Raw genomic sequence first — 20,953 nt, 5'->3', positions numbered from 1 at the left:
AAGTCCTTAAAAGAAAAGGACTGCCAACAAAATATTAGAAGTTTATTATGTAATTAGTTATAAGCGTAAATATTCTACTGTGCCAATAGTTTTGTCCACCCATAAAATGTTCAAAAAATATATTTTTGTTATTATTTTGCGTATTATTTTATTTATATTGTTGCTCTTGTTATGTAATAAACTAGAATAGATAATAAATAAATACGTCAAAAAGTTTTTTGTTTAAATCAATTTGTTTAGTAGTTATAAGCATTTCTATCATAACAATCATGCTGTGCCAATACTTTTGTCCAGCACTGTACGTCCGCGGTTTGTATACGTAGCAGAAGAAGCGTTGTGCGCCAAGCGCAATCAGTGCCACGCGCGATATTTTATTTCTTTCCCCTTCAGACTGACCATCCTGCACGATATTTCTGACGCGATAAAAATCTATTAGAAGCTGTATCATAATAATAAAATAAAATAATACAAGTAAGTTGAGACAATAGGAGGCTGCGGCGTCTGCGATCCCAACGAATATCACCGCATCGCGTGGAAAATGTAACGCGTTCAATCACCGTCAAGTCCGCTATGAAAAATTTATTCGAAGCCTAACGTCGCGTGAGGACGTCCGTTCCATCGATGGAAGAGTTTCGCGTGATTCTGACTACGATCGATGTTACATTAAAAGGGCGCGGTTGCGTGGAATTTGAAATTAATTAAAACGAATTACGACGAAATAAAAGCGAAGGAAGGTGGAATGGAGAAGAGGACAGCGCAGAGTAGGAGCCGAGAGTGCGATGTTTCTCGCGGCGAGCAAGCGGAGAAAACAACGTGCAAAACTACTAAGGATTGTACGCACCGCGAAAAGAACGACGAATCGCGGCGATCTGTTTTGTCGAAACAAAAGCGATCGCACTTCTGCCAAGATAGTCTGCGTTTCTCTAAACGCTTTCTTACGATCGTACGCGTTCTTGCGATCCTACGTTCTTACGTCTTTAAGCGTTCGTTCTCGATTGCTCGAGCAACAGCGATCCAATCGGCGAGCCCCCCGCACCCCGGCCAACGATACATCGCGATCGATCGACGCCGCACCGTATCGGTTTCTCATACAGTTGCTAGCCGAGAATGCCGCGTAATTTGTCGGAAGCCGACAGAAAGAAGAATCAATTCGACAAGGAAGAACGAGTTCATCTATTGGCTATAATGAAGCAGTACGCGCCTCTGTTGGACAAGAGTGCTTCTACCTTGGCCCGTAAAAAAATTTGGACGACCATCGAGGACGAGTTTAAGAAGGCCGGCTTTACTCGCAAAACGTCCGCACAATTGAAGAAATATTGGCAAAATTACAAGTATCACTGCAAGAAGGCTATGGCGTTTGGCAAGGTATTTTCTTCAGATTTTCCCTTTATCCATCGAATTCGTGTTAAAACGTGCCAAATCCCATCGTTCGATATTTCAACGAGATTGATGGTTCGCGCCAATCCTCGCACTTACGCTTTCGCCTTCTTCCGTAGCTTCGCGTACCTTCTTCTCCCCTTGAAACAGCTCTGACATATAATGGACACATTGTAGGAAAATAAGAAGTGCATAGAATCAGAGACGACCGAGTGCCTCGAGTGGAATAGATACCAAGTTTTTGTAGAGAATCGGTCGCCGACTAAGTTTTCGCAAATTCCTGACGTTGTTCGATCGTTGGCCGATCATTTGCAGAGGTCGCCGACGAAATCAGGCGGCCGGTTTCGTGACAAATACGAAGACAACGCAGCCAACGCTCACCATTCCAACAACCCGGATGCTTTCATTGGTATTCTTCTCATATTTTTACCTCTTGCCTCGGTAGTTGTCCGTCTGCCCGTTTATCGTTCGCTCGCGTAAACCTTTTAATGTCGTGGCCCGTGCAAAGTCATTGCACTTGCATAGTCTTTCGTTCGAGTTGTGCGGTACATTTCTCGATACGGCGATTGGAGTTTGTCGGGGAAACGACGTAGAAATAAACGGTTGGCCATTTTAAGATCTGTCGCGAGTCAAAGTGGAGCGGAACGACGACCAAGCGTCCGACGATTCCAAGGCGGAAGGCACGAACACATTGGAGAATGTAAGTCTTAAGGAGGACATCAATTTGGAGGAGAGAAAGGAGATCCTTGCGAACGAGGATCGTCTGGTGGTATCGACATCATCGTCGTTGTCGTCATCGTCGTCTTCGTCGTCGTCGTCGTTGTTATCGAATAACGCGACAGAGTGCAAAACTATGAATCGGATCGTGGTGTCCAACGCGCGTATTTCCAACAACAGCGTCACCGTGTCGGTGATTTATCCCGAGAACGACAACTCGTACTTTTCCACAAACGCGATCGACGGCACGGTGCAGGCATCTTTGCCTTCCAGGCGGACAGGTAAAAAGCAAAAAGATCGTTGTTACTTGGCAACAACGGTCAACATGTCCAACGTTCTTTGCATTTTAGCGGACGCTGTGTGGAACGAACAGCAGGCGCAGCAAGGCGACTGGTTAAATTCGAGAAAAACACGCGCCACGAACGATGGTGCACGCGCGATGCCATTCGGTTACCACCACAATTTAGCGGAATGTAAAAACGATCGAACGCGTTCGAAGGAAACGAATGCAAGTAATGGAAGGGGAATCGGTGCGTAGATCGTCGATAGTTGTGGATCCGATGAAAACGAGATATTTTTGCAGACAGCGAGGTATACGGTTCCTTGGAATGCAACGCGAACGACGATTCATCTCGCGATAAGAAAATGGAAAAATCGTCGAAGGAAGATGGCGACGTGATCGCGACGGAGAGCGACGAGAACGAGGTCGGTGGTGTCCGCGCGAGAAACTCGACAGCTCGAAGGGACCAAAGCTTCGGAAAGGGCTACGTGTTTCTCACGGATTATCGTAGTCGATTGAAGCACCGGTTGCTTCTGCAACAGCTCGAAGTACGTTGATGGAAATTGTAACCGAGGAAATTGGGCGCAGGACCAGCGTAACGGGACAAGACGTTTGTCGGTTCGGTTGGTTACAGGCGGAGGAGAAACGACTGAAGATCAAAATCGCAGAAATGGCCATTCAAGAGGTGCAGCTGAGGATAAAAGCCTTGAGCGAGGATATGCGACGCACGGAGGAGTTGCATCGGTTGCGTCTAGCGCGCACTGCAGCTGGAAATCGGCAAACGTTCGAGTAGCCAAACCTGCGCGGCATTGCTGAAAAGACAAGAAAAGGTGGAGGGCAAGGTGGTGCGTTCACGTGTGCTTCAAATTATTTTTATTAATCACCATCATTATCGTGTGTTACGATGTCGTGGTTATTTAGAAAAAACGCCTGGGACCATACAAAATAACAATGCGCTTAGATTTTCGTGGTAACCGAGCAACCTAGCTATGTATATCGAGGTCACGATGTTTGTCTCGGTTGCTTCCGTCGTCCATTCGTCGTACGATCGTCCGAATCGTCGACGAACCGGCCGTGGATCCTCGATCAACCACGGAACACGGATAACGTGTTATCGCGTAACAACAACATTTCTTCCGATCCGATCGTAACTGTCTGCCCCCTTTTCTGTGTTTCTCTACTCACCGCAGTCGCGATTATCGCAAACCCGCCGTCGCGTTTATTTACAATTTACAAGCATGTCCGTTCGTTCCCTGCCACCTCGTAACTAACGATTTTCCTTGTATTTAGTGATTGTTAATAATTATCACAGAAAGTTCGTAAAACAATGACCTTGACGTATGTCGGCGTGTACGCGTGTCTGCTGTGTGTTTCGTGTTCTCGTGTGAATGTCATGTGTGTCCGTGTAGTATGTACCCATCGAGAATCGTTTCTTTTTCGCTTTCTTCCTTTCCACCGCGTAGTTTCTTCTCTTTCTCCGTTTTCTTTCTTCTTTCTGTCTTCCTTTCTTTCTTTCTTTCTTTCATTCGAGTTTGCTCGCCGAACGAGAGAGTACCGTACGCGTTCTAGACGGAGAAGTTTGTCACGTTGCTGAGTAAGTAGAGTAGAGTAACAGTAGATTAGCGTTTAGTATATAACTAGCGATAATAGCGATACGAGTATAGTGGCACGCATTAGAATAGCCCTTTTAACTTTGCAGCATTTCAAAATATCGAGTAACGCTATAGTAGAATAATTCTTTTTAATCGTACGCGTGAAGAAATTGATTTTCTTTTCATTCGAGTCATCGAACGAGCGAGAACGAGCGAGCGAGCGAGAGAAAAAGAGAGAGAGAGTGAGAGAGGAGGGGAGCGGAACCGATCGATAGTTCAAGTCTCTCGTATTTTATTCTATTTTTGCGAATCATCGAACATTGGAAAAGTGATTTTCCTTTGGTTCGATACAACTCGTCGGAAAAACTTGTCGTTTCCCAAACCAAGGGCAGAACGTTGTAAACCTTATAAAGCCGTTTTGATTGTCGCGATAAAGTTGCCCGTCGAATGGAATTCGAACTCGATATCCTAACAGCTGGTCCGCGTCTTACGACACGAACGAACACGACCGTGTTTCCATCGCGTTCATAGCAATTTTCAATATCCACGTGAAATGTTCTGTTCAAGAAGCCGAAGAACTCTCCTTCTTCTCTTCTCTCTCTCTCTCTCTCTCTTTCTCTTTTTCTCTGCGGATTTACTAATTCGTAAAATATTTATAAAAACGAGCTTTCGCGACGATAAACGCGCGAAAAGTAATAGTAGTAGTAGTAGATATATCTTGCGGAGGAATGCAAAACTTCGAAGAAGATATTTCAACGCGCGTTACCACGTATTTTTACTTCCTCTTTACCACTCACTTCCTTGTGCTTCTTCCTCTCCTCTCTCTCTCTCTCTTCCTCTTTTTTTTCAAGTTTCGTCGTATCACTCGTTTCGTACCACTGGCAAGTTAAAAGGAGGAGACTGTAGCTCGACGAAGCTTCACTACACGAACTTTACACGGAAAGCATCTACAAGTCTCAGCTAAGCAAAAATCCTTTTCCTATAACGTCTCTTGGAAATGTAAAAATTACTCAATCAAGCCAATTACCAGTCCATGATTCGCCGGTACACGAACAAGTCGCCTTCTTGTCGAGCCACTTCTCCGATGCACGCGCTGTTACAGCCGCGGCTTCGACAATCCATTTCGAGTAACCGGCAAACATCGAAAACGAATTTGCCGATTCTTCTTCTTCGCACGGTTGCTTGTACGTCGGCTATCAACGTCACCGGATTTTCACGTTCTACGACTGTGTAGCGTGTCGGTGGAACGCTTGATCGGAAAAGCTTCGCAAAAGCGAAACAAAAGAAACTCGAGAATATCTCAGAGAATAAGAAATTGTCGCTAAACGAAGTACACAAGTAATGCGAAGAACGAAGCGTCGGTTAAATCGCGACAGGATTTTCGAGTATTTCTGTCCGATCCGATCGAACAGGTTAACAATCTCCGATAAGAAAGATGGTTAACGTTCGGTCGACGCGAGCAACGAGGATATCCGGATCAATCATACGGATGAAAGAACGCAAACGTTTCGCAATCATCGAATTGATATAGTTGAGCCGACGACACAGCACAAGTTAACTTGCCAACGATCGATCGGCGTATACGTACGATATGATAGTACAGAGCCGGTGGTTCTTCTGTTCGTTCCACCTCGGTGTACCTCGATTCGATAAATCTGCTTGCGAAGATTTACCGCTCCTTATAAGCTTCTGCTTATTTTAAAGTCGATGGAATAACGCGAGGATCGCCGAAGTAGCGTTGAAACTCGAAAACATCGGCGTTGACTCGCGGCCGATCTGCTGGTACAGCGAGCGCTGCTGCGAATTCGCTGGCTTTTTACATTTATTCGTCGGTTAAAAAATGTCTTGTCGACAGCGCTAACAAAGTTCTTCGATTATTGCTACTGTTTGACAAGGTTCGACGAGTTCGTTCGACAACCTCCGTTCGTTTTCTCGCGTCCGTCCACGTGTTTCCTCCGATCGTTCGTCCAACGATCGAACCTTTGGAACCTTCGATCGGAGAAACTCGGCGACGAGCTGAGATTCGCGCTGTCATCGATCGTACAGTTTCGATTAAAAAGAAAAGGTGGTGGACGAGTTGCCGAACGTAGCACGCATACGGGTATCGCCTTGTCGTCGCATGCGCGAATCCACGTTCTACAATCTACCGGTTTTCATTAAAATGTAAACCGCTGTTCTTGTGCATTGCACGTGGAACCGGTACGATGCATTGCGTGTAATTTCCAAGGAACAAGAGTAAACGCTAATTCTATCTAAAATCGTTTAAACTTTCTTTCTCGCTACGGATCGTAAAGTAGATGAGAAGGCTACCTTCTAACAAGAACAACTTTGGTAATACGAACGACAAACGGGACGGTTCTTCCCGCTTTGATTTCGCTGTTTTCAACGTTCTCGTAGCCTGGAAGTTGCCCCACGACAACTAGAAAAGAACCTGTCAAATGTCACGGCTATTGAACTTTTTGGCAAATACCAGCTACGTACGTTGTATACGTTGCACCACGCGCATCTTTGAAACGTGACGGACGTTCGCAAAATATTTCCCATTTTGTACGCTCGCCGCTCTTCCCATCGAAAGACGCAGCTCGTAGGTTTGCAAGGGAAGGAGGCGATCTACGGATGAATTTCGAATTTTTGGCGCAAGCGAGAAGAAGCAGGAAGAGGAGAAAACACGATCCTCCGCAAATGCGTGTTTCCCCGCTGTCGCCGCTATCCTCCTGCTATTCGTTCGCCTCCAGTTTTTATATCGCTCGTCTCCAACTGCGCAAATTGCAAAGGTTTTTAAGCCGAGTAGCGAACGTAACGACGGGAGAAAAGAGCATCGAATCGGTGAATGTGTCGACGCACAATTTGGCAGAGACTTCTCATTGACCCTCGAACGAAGGCGGCAATGAGAGTTTCATTACGAAATATTTGTTACATTCGAACGACCAGTGCTTCCCATAGAAATATAACACGATCGACGTAGGTAAAAAAGAACGAACCGCGCGCCAACGTCTTTTAAAACGTATGCGACGCGCGTTAACACTTTACTGACCGCTGGCGATTCAACAGCATACGCACGTCCAACCGGCAACTTAGGCGCCGGATCTGTTTCGGTTTAGACTCTCCAATACCATTCTTTTCGTTCATAGCAAACAGTCATTTTCAAATCGGTATAAAACTGTGGGAGCTTACAAAGCAACGCAACTGGCGCAAGGTACCTTAGTACTAAATAACAAATTACTGTTCAAATAATGAGAAAGATTGTCGGTGACGAAAAGCCGATTAATAGACTATCGGTCGATAAGCGTCGGAGACAAAAAGCCGATTAATCAGCTATCGGTCGGTAAAGTGTTAATCTGTTAACGTCGTAGCATCGAAATCTATCGCACGACCAAACTACGGTGTACAGCGAAATATCAAATCGTCAAACATAATATAATAATGTAATTACAATGATAATGTGACAATAATATAGCATAATAGCCAATAGGAAAAAGAAGAAATTAGGGCAAGTCAATGCGACCAAAGTAGATCAATGGAATCGTCGAACGAGAAAAACACGCGTAACTTAAGTAGACGAGCGACTTAAGCGTGAGAGGAACTCGCTTGGATTTATTTTCGGAGTTGTTTGTCTCCGAACTTCCTCTACGACCTTAATCCTGGGGGCGCGTACAAAGGCGTGGTCGTTTAGCCGGTCGTATAATTTTTGCTGCTGCTATATGTGTACGTATATGTAGATATGTGTGTGGGTATAAGCGCCGGGATGGCGACGATAGCGTCGATATAATTTATGTAACAGCACGAAACGAAGAATGTAAGATAGTGGCGTCGCGACGCCACTCGTCGGATGTTAGGCATGGTGGAACGAGTATTTTCATTTTCGGGAAAGTTTTGCGTGTTTTGCGTTCACGTTTATCACCGACGCACCGATCTGTAACCCATGAACGATCGATCGTACAACGTTCAGGAAAACGTAGGGAGATCTGGCGATTTGTAGGCGCGTTTATGCCGAAACGATAGTCGTAAGACGTTTGGAAGAAAGTGAAACGAAATACGTAACTTCGGGCGAAGCTTATTAAAATTCGTCGCTGCAGAGTTTCAAGAAACGAGAAAGGTCAGGGCTACCGGTTTATGGAAATTTATGTTAAAAATAAATATGATTCATCGAACGAATTCGCATACGGCGTTGTTGCGTAAGGTCGCTTGTTAACCCTTTGCACTCCGGATTTTATTTCAATTTCGTTACCAGCAGCTCCCAACGTTTTTAACTGTTTTATTTGAAATTTACTTTAATCAAAAAATAAGACAATTTAAATAAATAAAGGAAGGAAGAAATTCGCTTAAATACCAGTTTTATTCGCACTATTCTTGTATTTTGTAATTTTTAAGTGTAGATATATCTTGAAACAATTTACAGGATACAATCCTGCTTTTCACAAAAAAAGGTGAGACTCGACAAAGGAGCTCCTGAGATGAAAACTCATGTCGAGTCGCACTCGACACAGGAGTGCAAAGGTTTAATAGAAAAATAAGGTAAGCAGCGGGTCGCGAACCAGCTATCCGCGATCAACGTCGTCAATTTCATCATGATCATCGCTCATAGTCGATGGTGTCCAGTTCGCTCATCCAAGTCGGAACACGAAGGCGAACGTTTAACATGGAAACGACGTTGAAACGGGTCAGGTGTTTAGCGAGGCTCCAGGGTAAAGAGTAACGAACCTCGACGACGAGGGTCGACGCGTGCTAACGAGCCGCGTGCTTCAGACTTCGTTTCACGCTTCGTCGTGTCGCGTGTATTGCATGCCACTGCTTCGACTTTTTCAGAAACATATCGACCCGACATCCACGAATTCTTCGTTTCAATTAGATCGCAGCTGGTTTCTCGAAACGGCCTACATTCTGCTCTCCTTCTTAATTAATGCTTTTTATTTATTTTACTTTTTCGTTTGTCTGTCTGGGTGGAATTCCTGTAAGCGAAATTTTCTGCCAAGCAATTTCAGCGATCCGAAATTGTCGGACGAGCGAAAGGCATCGAAGGTTCGTTAGAATCGGAGAACCCGGGCGAATTGTTCCGTGGCGTCGTTCTACCGACCGCGTTTGAAAATTGAAACGAGAAATCGCTTTGACGAGGAAATGCGGCCAGTCGATAAAACGCTCGTCCTTTCCGCTTTCCTCTTATTTTAATCATTTCCTGCCCGCTCTCTTTCACCTTTCCTTCCTTTTTCTCCGGTTGCTTTTCACTCGGCGCCCGCTTGGCGCGGTATCGAACCGACGGTTCCAAAGTATCGCAAAATTCCCCACGCCCCGCGTTTGCGAATCCATCGAATTCTCGTTTCTTTCGTGTCACGTAAATTGTGCGTTCGCGAATATCGAAACCTTCGACGAATATCGTCGCCTTCATTCTACGTATATTCTTTGCTCCATTGATCATTCGCTCGTTCTCCATACGCTTGGCAGCGTGTGACCACAATGTTTCTACTGCCGTGGTAGGTTCTACGGCGAGAACGCGGACAGCGTCTACGGGAAAATTAGTTTCCTTTTCGCGTTCCGCCGAGCATACACCGATCGAAGGATCTCGGTGATGTCGGATCTCCGCCTTTTAACACGTTGACTGCCGCGTCACCCATATTCGGGTGACGGAAAAGTTTACAATAGAGCCGCGCCATTCATATTCGGATGACACCAAATCCCCAATAGAGGTGTCACCCATATTCGGGTGACGGCAAAGTTTACAATAGAGCCGCGCCATTCGTATTCGGATGACACCAAATCCCCAACAGATGTGTCACCCATATTCGGGTGACACCAAAGTTTTCAGCGGAGCTGTGACACCCGTATTCGGATAACGCCAAAATTTTTAATAGATCCGCGTTATCCGTATTTGGGTGACGCTTATTTGATTACTTGCAAAAGATTGTCGTAGGTATTTGAAAAGATATTCCACAGGAAGTAATAAAACTATCGAATTGTTATAAAGGTAATACGAAAATGGTTTATTAAGAAAATTATTTAGAATGTAAAACTTTAAAGTATTCCATACAAAGCTGAGGTTTGTCGGGACAATTTGGACAATAAGTTATTGTTTTTTTTAAATTCTCTCGAGTCTTTGATCGATCCGTTCGACGTCTTTTATCTACATAACATAATTTGCATGCGAGTCTAATGATTCTTCCGAACGGCGATGTTATGATTATTATGTAATAATTTTGCAGTTAATAATTCTCCAAATCTTCTAATATGTACGTTCTTCCTTATTGCAATTTTGTAAACCGTCAAAGCGTTTTCAACAGAAATTGCCAGAAGGAGTTGAAAGCAAAATTTTCGGTACCATTTGATTCCTTTTCGAACTGTGATGGCATAAAAGAACCATTTGATCAAAGTAATCTGTACCACACTCGTGGCCTGAAGGAGATTCATTGAAAACACACGCGGCAGTCAACGTGTTAAAGTCAATTTCCCGAGGACTTGATTTTTCCTGATTCTATCGTCCGTCCCTGTTGTCGTTCGCACAAACAAAGTGCAGAGAGGAAGGGAGAGAGAGGGTCGCGTCATGTCGATTCGCATTATGTGCTACCTACGTATGCGTGTACGTCGGACTGCGTGCTTATGGTTATCGAGCCGCCCGTTTTCCTTATCTGTTCGAGCGATCGATTTCTCTCTCTATCCGTTTCGACGACCGGACCGAAGTGACGAGACGATCGTCCGGCTTGAAACGATCGACGACGCACGGTGCGGTCTCGACGGGGCTCGAGGTTACTCGCCGCCTAACGACAACGCTTGCACGATTCTAGGATCGGCTTTGCTACCCTCCCGGAACTCTTCCAGGGTTAATTTGTCGTCGTGGTTTTTGTCCATTTGATCGAAGATCTTGTCCACCCTCTTTTGTGGCGTGTTCTCGTCTTCCGCCTGCGGCTGTTGTCCCTGAAACATCAGGCGACCGATCTGTTAGAAACAAGCTCGATATTTCTACCGCGCTTCGCCTCCTCCGAATCTGCGAGTTTCCACCGCGAAACTTTCCGCAGAATCGTTAGAATGTTCAGGTCGCGCGAGCTCTGAAAGCAACGCGCTTCCTATCGCGCGTATACGCAGCGTAGGATTACGAAAAAAGGAACCGGCGTACGATTAACGCGCGTCGTATGACGTTACCAAGTCGTAAGAGTATTGTTCCAAGTTCACGTTGTGCACGCGCGTTTATCTCGGAAATGGAGAAAAGATAAAGTCACGGAAGGCCGCTTAATTCGAATTTCTCGTGTCGGCGAGTTTTCAGATAAAGCGCTTGGAAAGAGCGGTAAATTTAACGCAGATCGAGTCGGTCGATTTTTTCCCTCTTCCGCTGCTTCCACGGAGTTTCTATAGCGTCGCATCCCTTTTTCATTTTAATATTTTCTACGATATGTACGAACTCGGTGTACTTTCTTTTACATTTTTCCACAGTCGCTCGCAAGTTCGTCTTTTTCATATCGCACGTGCGTGATCTGCAACCGTTTGAGTCGCAGGGGTGTTGGAAAAATCCCCAACCAAGCGAAGGAAACGAACGGCGCAGCAGCGCTCGTCGTATTTCTTATTTTTATGAAATACATCTATATTATTATATATGCGCACTATTAGTTTATAAATATTTCGAGTTTTGTTTGATAAAAATTATTGAAAAGATAATAAAGAAATATTGGGTTGGCAACTAAGTGATTGCGGATTTTATCATTAGATGGTAATGACAAAATCAGCAATAGTTGCCAACCCAATACAAAATATCGTGAGTAGTCCGTAGCGTTCAAATGTACTGGCACTTTTCCACACGAAATGTAAACAGCGCAATGGCGCTGCTTGCGACTCAAACGGATAACGAAGAAAGAAAGGGGCAAAGCGACGCGTACGATTAACGCAAGTCGTACGATGTTAGCGAGCCGTAAGAGGAAAAAGCACGAACGACGAGAAGCTTGTAAAGCGATACTTGTCGATGACGGAATTTTTTGAACCGCGTCGTCTGTAGCATCGACGATTGTGGAAATTTTTCCGTTAAATTTTTCATGCGCCGATCGCGATAGCGGTAAACGCTTGCACAACAATGCACGCATTACGTATTCTGCGAGCAAACCTATCTCGGATCTCGCGCTACGTTGCCTCGACGAAGAAAAATACGTGCATTGGAACGAACCGTGTACCATTTACGTTAACCGTAGCAGTTTAACGTAGCAGCTATTTAACGTACTTTACGAGAAAACGCAACATATCGCGCTGAACGTTTATTTCTGGCGTATAGTACACGGTGTTGCGCGTCGGCTAAGAGAAATCATCGGATTAAAATGTTTCTTTGTTGTCGGTGTCCCAGTTTCTTCGCGGAGCTCGAGCTCGCGGGCGTCCGCCTTGCGGAGGGTTCGAGGTTCGCCGTTTCGTTTAACGCGAATGAAAATTACGCCGGTCGCAGTGCATATTCTTTCGTCGACGTGCGTAACTCGCGTATCGAACGCTCAACTTCGTTTGTTTCCGTCGTTTCCTAGATATAGTCGCGTTTTAATAAATCGCTCCACGCATTCCGCGTCACGTAGACCAGAAACTTTTCGTCTTTCGTAAAATCAACTCACAACGAATCGAGTTAGTTGGGCGGAAAAGTTGGTGCGCTAAACACAAGCGCAAGCTAAGATTCGACGCTATAAAAATTGCAGAAGTTTCGTTGATCACCGATAGGGGATGCTTTCACGCGTGGCACAGCTGTCGTTCCGGTTGCATACGCCCCAGGCGACTAGTTATTAATCTTTATTAATATTAGTTATTAATTGTTATTAATGCGTGAAATATTTCTGCTGGTGAATTTTCGATGGTTTAACGATAAAATTTGGCCGTGAAACATAGGGTCATTAATGTAGACTGGCGACAAAAATGCTCGAGATAGGGTCGAAAGCACAGAGTTGGGCGCCTGGCAAATGCCAGACGCGATTTCATCCAAAATGACCAGGTTGCCGTACGCGGGCGTTTTTACTCGCTACGCGCCCTTAGCATACGGATACCGCGCGCATAATTTAAAGCTGGGGTTGAAATAAAAGGTGAATAATGGCCAGCTGTATGCTCGATAACTCTGATAAGAAAAATAACAGTGGTCAGTGGGCATAGTACGCTTTTCCTTCCTTTTTATTTTATTGTCGAGTAACGATTGCCTGTATCGACCTCACTTTTTGTATCTCGCCCGTGCGAAAATTTAACTCAAATGGTCGTTGAAAATTCTCGATCGGTTCTCAAACAAGAATTAGCTGATCGAAATATTAATTGATTCGTAAGCGACGAGTATTCATCGACGATTGTCTCGCAGGCTAATTGCAGTATTCTTGTAGACAATACTTAAAATGGAAAAATTAAAAAATGTACTTTTTATCGTATGGTGTTCTACATAGCAATGGTATTGAATTATAATTAAATAATATATAGTATAATATGATAGAATAAAAGTTACAATGGAATAAAACAGTATAAAATTTGAGAATAAGTTTCGTCCGTAAAAAATTACTACTGGCGTTAAATGATGATAGTACTGATACGTCCAACGTTTCCATATATAATTATATAATATCCAAACGAATGTATAGATATTAAATATCATCGATTATAAAACAATTCTTACTCTGAGCATTGTAAAATACACTTTTGTAATAAAATTGAAAAGAACATCTTGGAAAAATATATTTTTTGTTTTTATACGATTTATTTAAGGACAAACAGAGTTAGTACTCGCAGTGCTTTCAAGTTTAACCGAATGGCGCATTTAGCTTTCTCTACAATTAAGAGGTGACACATAAAAGATTTTCTAAAAATATAATTCATTTTTATATGAATACTGACTATATTAGTGCAGAAAATAGAAAATATTATGACGCATTTAAATCATTGTACACTTAGCCTCTTATAACAACGAAAAGGAAATTTCAAAAATAATTTTAAGGCGCAGAAGCTTTTCATTGTTCATAGGCTTGTAGCGGCATTCGACAGTAAACTTCCTATCGGTTTCTGTCGCTACACAAAGACCCAAATGATTGCCAGGTGTCGATAATCCTCACAGAATATTTTCAATTAGTCTAAGCTTCCGTTATAAATCTTAGGATTTGTTTACCTAAGATTCTCCAAAGAAACAAATAGTCTTTGTCTTAACAGTCCCTAAATCTATTACCTGCTACTGCGGGAAGATACGGGAAACCTGCTTTTCTCACGTACACGTGCTTCCCGCTAACTAATTCCTTTCAAGGGCGGTTAGCATTCTTCTCCAACCACCAACACAGAAATTAACCAAATAGTAGCAACGTCCATTTCCCTCATTTTCCGAACCAAGGCTTTCCTCAATGAATCCGATGATTTCGTATCCTTAGCCTCAACTCATCATAGTTTTCCTCTGTAGCATCATCGTGACGGAAAGTCAATCGCCTGTCCGAATCGATAGTTGGTAGTTAGCAGTAATAATTGATCCGAGTTTCTCGACATCTTAAGCAATCATCATCTGCACTTGTATCGTACATCATTACGCATCGACCAGAAGTCGAACTTGTAATCGCGAGTTCTACGCATAGTATACACACGGAGTATATGTTAATAAATATATATTGTTAAATATATTCAAGTGTTTCTTCGCACCTATCACGACCTATCCACCTCAGGCTTTTCGCTGTCGGATGAACGAGTACCTAATGAAGCATGAAACGAAGTATAAAAGAGCGAACACTAACTTTAATTAACACGATTCGTGCAATTTCTCTCATCTGACTGAAAGTAGATGTTTCAAAGGAGGAGAATTTTTGACTTTATTTCAACGAAAAACTCTAATCGTTCGTCTATGCAAATACAAAAATACAAAAATTCTAATAAATTAAATTTTTAAAGGGTTACTTCGATCTATCAGAAACGCAATCAAATTATTGTCGGAAGAAATATCTGCGACTCATGAAAAAGGTCGGTGATTTTGCGCTAACGTCGCTCGGAATTGAGCAGAGTCTATCGATACGATCGAAATTTTATAATTTCAAAAGTTCAGCAATTTCTAGACGATCAACGAACTGATCGAGGACCTTAAAAAAAATGTCAGGTCCGCTATGGTTTCACACTGTTCAGGAATGAGCATGTTCACATTATTGTAATAGTTATAGCAAGTTTTGAGTATCGGTTTATCAATTTTGAGGACGATGTATGTGAGAAATTCCTGTCGCACGCTCTCAAGCAATTTCATGATATTCGACTGCGCTGAATTCTATTTTTCAAATGCGTATTCCAGGTATGACACGATTAGAAAGGAGTATATTTTAGAAATCTCGTTGTAAACATGTCATTCTAAACGTTTCATTGTGTGGTTTTTAACGAGATCCAGAGATTTTGAGGTGTTGTTTTCTACAAATTTGTAAAAGATAACGAGGAGGAAAAAATACTGTCAAAATCAGTTTTTGTTTTTTGTTTATCCGGCAGTGTATCATTTATGGAGTTATCATTAGTGGAGTATTGTTTTATTTTCCGCGAGAAACGCATAGCATGACATTTCGAGATAGAAACAAATCACTTCGATTGTCCAAGTCATCGATTAAGGATTTCCATTGAGATGTGTGTAATTTTGTGTGCTACACTAGATTAGCCGCGTAGTAGTGACACACATATATGAGTATGAGTGTGTGAGAGTATGTGCGTGCACAGCGTCTCGTAAGACAGATGAATGCAACTGTTTCGTTGGTAGTGTGTGGTATAGAAGATGGCGAGACAAAGAGAGTGCTGAGATGCGTGCAAATATGCATCGATGAATATCTTGTAAATCACATATTAAATAAATCTGAAACTATTTTGATATCAATTCTAAGTGTAATCTAAGTGTTCCTGTACATTTATTTCGGCGATTATGATCCACGATTCTCAACAATTTCAACCTGTTTTAATCATAAAAACAAACGATAAAGAGGTTACCGTGACGCAAAAACTTTCGATATTTTATCTTTGTTACTAGTTTCACGGGGAAGAAAAATGTCTTTAGCGAAAAAGAAAAGATACAGTGTACAGTGGAGTGAAGGAAAGATAGTAAAACGCAAGGTAATTGTTAGAAAATAGATGTGTCTATATCTGTATTGTACGAGCGAGGAACGAAAAAGAGAAAGACAAAGGGAACGCCATGAGACGAGTGCATCGCATAAGTGTCAAATGAATGAATATGCAATAAAACAAATTCATTTCTGTTTGAGATGTATAAGAGAATAGAGCGGTGTTCGTTAATACTTCAAATTGTTATGTTACATATAAAACAGTTATTCTGTTATATATAAATTTTGTATTTAATAAAACCTTATATATCATTACTTTAACAATAATAAAAATGAAAAAAAGATAACAAGTAACAATTAGGAAGAAGAAGCTAAAGAGTATAAAATTAAGGATTAAGATAAGAAAATTATAAAATCCGTCCTAAAAAGAATTTTATAGATTCCATAGATCGACTAAAATACATCAATTTTGTGATGGACAGAGTCAGTGAAATTCATCGTTCTGTTAAAACAGCTATGACAGTCGTAAACGGTTGCAGTTGTAAATGTTGCTTTAACAGTAAGTAATTTCGCATTCTTCTGGAGATTACATTTACGTTATTACATTTACCTTATTATATTTTTCGTTCCAAAATATTTACAATCGCCTTAACTAAATTCTGTGTTTAATTATGCAACGATCAACTCAATCCAATGATTCAACTTCTACCGTACTTTGCAAACATGGTTTCAGGTCGTTACAATGTAAACAGACCCAATGTCAATAAGAGCTACATTTTAAATACATTTCTACTACATTCTTAACTTAGGACAATTTCATCGTCACCGGCACAAGCGTACGGTACAAGTTGTGGAATCTCTAAGAATTTTATATACGAACATAGTATCGCATATGATTCGCCTAACGAGTAGAGTTTGAACATTTAACCTCCTAATAATATCATCGCGATTGTGGCAATTAAACGATGTAAAACTACCGCAATGGTTGACAGCCAATTTTAACAATTTATGTTGTTCTAAATATGAAACATAAATGTTATTTACAAATTATGTTTATCTCTGATGTGAGATTTATAACAAGGAGATAATCCGAGATAACACTACCATATTATTGACAAAGAGAATGAAGAGAAGGGGGCCAAAGTGGGATTCTCATGGATCACCAACTTAACCTTAAGTGATTTAAAGGAGTGATAATAGAATTTAACAACCAGGTGACGACCTGAGAAATAGCTAGCTATCCAGGCGATGTTTCCGGCGAAGCCCATGGCTCTCAGTTTACGAATTAGAATACCATGGTTTATTCAGTCGCAAGCCTTTCGGTATACACCGAATCAACCTGGTAATCATTGTTAAGCTCCTCTGATAAATAGCGACGATACATCAGGAGATTTGTCACGGCGGATCTTCCTGAAACGAAACCACTTTGCTCTGTTTGGTAATGTAATTTTCGATGGAGAAACGGGGAAATTTGATCTACGTATTAAACTCTTGGGTACGATGCGCCACTATAGTGGCTTTCGCGGATGTCATCTTAGATTACGATGCGCCACTATAGTGACTCACTGTACTGACTCATTATTCGCTCACCTTTTGAACTAAATGATCTTTTTCATTTGTCTCGCTTCATATTTCTTTTGCCCTCACAACGTTTTATAACTGTAGCGGCACATGCGTCATAGGACGTTTCGATTCGAAGATGCCTCATGTAATTGTTTTGCCACAGAGGATTAACACAGTACGATGCACAAAACGTAATAAACGAACTCTGGACAAAACAATATCGCTAGTACGTGCAATCGTCAACCGGAGTCAAGTTCAAACATTCTGGAACCCCCCCCCCCCCCCACCCGACCAGTATAAATAGACGACAATGCTCTCCAGACAAGTGTCACGACCGGCTCACTTTAAAATCGGAGATAAAGATGTGGCGGCACTCGGCGACAATGTATATCGCTGAAGTGCCTAATGAACCATCAACATCCCAACGGTCCTTCCACCGAAGGCTCTAGAAGAAAGAGCGCGTGGCAACGGCCGCGGACGCCTGGCAAATGCGTGGACGGTGGGGATGTTGAGGGATAACAAAAGAAAGCGATCGGATTCGATCGAAAGTAAAAAATCATAAGAGCTTCAGTCTTAAAAGGTCACGCTTAGAGCTCTGAAGTAGATTGTAAAACCAAGTGTTAGAAGAAAAATAAAGTTTCTTTTCTTTTTTATTCTTTTTTGTTGTTCTTTTGCATAATTTTACGTGACAATCTCGTGCCCTGGGACACACCTCATCATAGTTTTCCTCTGCAGCATCACCGCGACGGAAAACACATTCTGTCGTGCGATCTCATCAGCGAGTAAAAAAGCGTCTTTACGATCAGTGAATACTTCACGTTTCTGACAAAGAGTCAGTCTTAGACTTTGGAGGAAAGTACATTATATGCTATCCCGTTGACCGTGGATTCGTTATCGAAGCTAAGACCATTGTCATTAGTGTCTAATCACCGCGATTACTTGTCAATTCCATAATACTCACACTTGTGCTAATCAACATTACCTCGATTGTATAACAACAATGGCTAATTCCAGTGAAGATTCATTACACGCCCCTAACCCTAATCATAATGAGAACCCGACATATATAATAAGAATATAACAATTCTGGATATTATGAATTTGCAGAATTCAAAGAAGACGAAAAACGATCTCTGACTCTCAGTTTGATGCTCGATGAAGCGTGCTGGAATGACTTTCTCGATCGGCGTAATCCGCGTCGCAGCTGCAATTTTCCCGCTTTACTGCCGCCAATGCGAAGCCGACGTTATCGATAACGTCGAGTGGTTGGCGTCGTGGCGCCGGCGTCGGCGTTCCGCGAGGAAATTCGGCTATCGATCGGCCAATATTTTCCACCAATTTCGATCAGCTAATCGTATGATTAATCGTGTTGTCGGATCAGACCAGAAAAATATGTTCCTTCAATCTGTCCGATGGGTGGAACTTCTCAGCGGACGTTTCACGCGTTTGCACGTCGAAAGCGCGTTGCGTCGGCGACTCCAACGTCGTAATTATTCGACCGCGCGTATACGATCGACGACTACGCGCGTACAACGCAACGCGTTAGCGCGACGGATAATTATCGGCTATGTTTATTTGATCAAACAAGGGATGGCGCGGCAATTACGAAATTTAATTTATTTCTGATGTAACGCGTATTCTACTTGCAGTAGGATCAACCGAAACAATCGTTCCGCGTAATAAACGACGCTGCGTTCAAGTAGTACGATTCTCGGCCACCTCAAATCAAACGTCCACGTTCGCAACGCATGCGGCAAAGAAATAAATTTATATAGCCGACGATCGTTATGGGAAATGTTCGCAGCTCGATCCAGATACGTTTTTCCAGCTGGCAAAGATAGAACAACGCGCAAGTATCTGCTTCGAGAAGATATAAAGCGACAGTGATGTACCTACCACCATCTCGTACATCGCATCGACGATATTGTACATCTCCTCCCTCGTGATGAAACCGTCGTTGTCCACGTCGTACAGCCGAAACGCCCCTGAAAATAAGAAACGGAACTTATATGGTAACTGCCGCGAGATTACGTGGCGCAGCGATTCCAACGTTTCGAGTGCCTACGTCTGGAATTTTGAAATTTCCAAAGATTTTCCGAGACACATTTCAGCCATAAATCATTGCCATGGTCGTGCATGTTATTGAAAACGTCGATCTCGAAGCTTTTAATTCGAAGCTGCCTATCGTTATATTCGTCAAGTTTTTTCAGATGCCAATTAGCTGTGTTTACTTACAGTGAAGTTTCTCGTCCAGATTGCCGCGCGACGTTACCGACAGCGCCCTTATAAACTCTTCGAACTCTATCGTGCCGTCCTGAAAAACAATCGTTCGTGCAATTTGCGTTACAGCGGATCGAAAGCGGGATACGTTGGTTCGGTCTTTTTATCGTTGAACAAATTTCGTAGCCATGTGCACGCTGTATGTAGCGAATTTATCACGGAATTACCCAAATCGTCGAGGTGATTGCTTGCGTGTGAAATCTGGCCGATCGCGTTCGTCGTTTCGGAACGACGTTCGCCTCGGAGAAAGCGAAATCGTAGCGTCGGGAAGTAGTACAAGCGCGAAATTAAGGAAACAACGCTCGCGTGATGTCGTTTAGTATGGAAATGATAAACATGGAAATTCGGCTAACGGTAAATCTAAAACAACGAGAATATCTAAGAAGTGAAATCTAAAAAGAAAACGAATTACCATCAATCGATAAACCAATGATTAATGGATATTCTTTGTTCGAAATTTCTTGCTCGCTTCTCTTTTAAGGCCGAGTTTAGTTATTCTGATTTAACAGTGAGAAACGGGAACCGTGCATAGGTCAAAACCATTTATAGAAAATCGATATTTCACAAATGCTTGAGAAAAATGAACTCGACTCGTCTAGCGATATATTCGAATGGAGACGATAAGTTTTTGCTTCTTCGTCGCTTGTGATTTTCGTGGTCAAAGTAGGGTTCTTAGAATAGAGTAGAGTTACCGATAGCACTCGAACAAACACGTTAAAGCGCGCGGATTAAAAAGGCGTTACGGAACTTACGTTGTTCTCGTCGAACACTCTGAAAACCAGCGTGGCAAATTTCGATGGATCGCCTTGTGGAAAGAACTGCTTGTAGATCTTTATGAAACCCTGAAATCACGCAACAGGCACTCTTATCTTCAAACTTTCTCTTATCTTGGCGTACATATTGATTTTCGTTTAATTAACGTGCCAGCTGAAACCAGGTCATACCTGTTCCGTCAGCAGGCCATCGGGACAGTCTTTCAGGAATCCTTTGTGCCTAAACAAACAATCGTCAAAGTTATCGAATGTACGTTTACTCGCTCCCCTTCCAATCTCACTTTTCTGTTCCACGAACGAACCAGTGGATTGATAAAACATTACCACGAAAGCCGGATAGATATAGCCACGTATCCGATCAACGTAACGTTACTCTGACTTTCTCGTCATCTAACT

General features: G+C 42.6%; 2 protein-coding genes across 4 annotated transcripts in view; one reads left to right on the top strand and one right to left on the bottom strand.

The window, feature by feature from the left end:
• The first annotated feature begins 917 nt into the window (after nt 1–917).
• On the top strand, nt 918–3,238 carry LOC132916789 (uncharacterized). 2 transcript variants are annotated; one of them, XM_060977117.1, is made up of 6 exons: nt 918–1,365; nt 1,555–1,786; nt 1,995–2,375; nt 2,445–2,606; nt 2,678–2,922; nt 3,009–3,238. In XM_060977117.1, exons 1-6 carry the CDS (start codon nt 1,108–1,110, stop codon nt 3,165–3,167), a joined length of 1,437 nt encoding a protein of 478 aa, XP_060833100.1. In that variant the 5' UTR covers nt 918–1,107; the 3' UTR covers nt 3,168–3,238. The 2 variants fall into 2 exon arrangements, with proteins under 2 accessions (XP_060833100.1, XP_060833099.1); XM_060977116.1 differs by having other exon boundaries at nt 1,995–2,606.
• The window catches only part of LOC132916234 (frequenin-2), a 54,326-nt gene continuing 36,603 nt past the window's right edge, over nt 3,231–20,953 (bottom strand). For both annotated transcript variants that reach the window (XM_060976049.1, XM_060976050.1), the window contains exons 4-8: nt 20,729–20,777; nt 20,537–20,626; nt 19,740–19,818; nt 19,401–19,489; nt 3,231–10,869 (exon numbers count right to left, since the gene is read on the bottom strand). In XM_060976049.1, coding sequence (XP_060832032.1) covers nt 10,702–10,869; nt 19,401–19,489; nt 19,740–19,818; nt 20,537–20,626; nt 20,729–20,777 — 475 coding nt within the window. In that variant the 3' untranslated portion in view covers nt 3,231–10,701. The remainder of the gene's footprint in view (nt 10,870–19,400; nt 19,490–19,739; nt 19,819–20,536; nt 20,627–20,728; nt 20,778–20,953) is intronic.

The sequence above is a fragment of the Bombus pascuorum genome, chromosome 2 (assembly GCF_905332965.1).
Source record: "Bombus pascuorum chromosome 2, iyBomPasc1.1, whole genome shotgun sequence".
Taxonomy (NCBI): Eukaryota; Metazoa; Arthropoda; class Insecta; order Hymenoptera; family Apidae; genus Bombus; species Bombus pascuorum.
This window is presented reverse-complemented; position numbering and strand designations above follow the sequence as displayed.

Coding starts and splice junctions, on each gene's coding strand:
- LOC132916789 (XM_060977116.1), top strand. CDS start 1,108: ATGCCGCGTAATTTGTCGGAAGCCGACAGAAAGAAGAATCAATTCGAC. Junction 1,787..1,994: donor CAACCCGGATGCTTTCATTG/GTATTCTTCTCA, acceptor GGCCATTTTAAG/ATCTGTCGCGAGTCAAAGTG. Junction 2,607..2,677: donor TTCGAAGGAAACGAATGCAA/GTAATGGAAGGG, acceptor ATATTTTTGCAG/ACAGCGAGGTATACGGTTCC.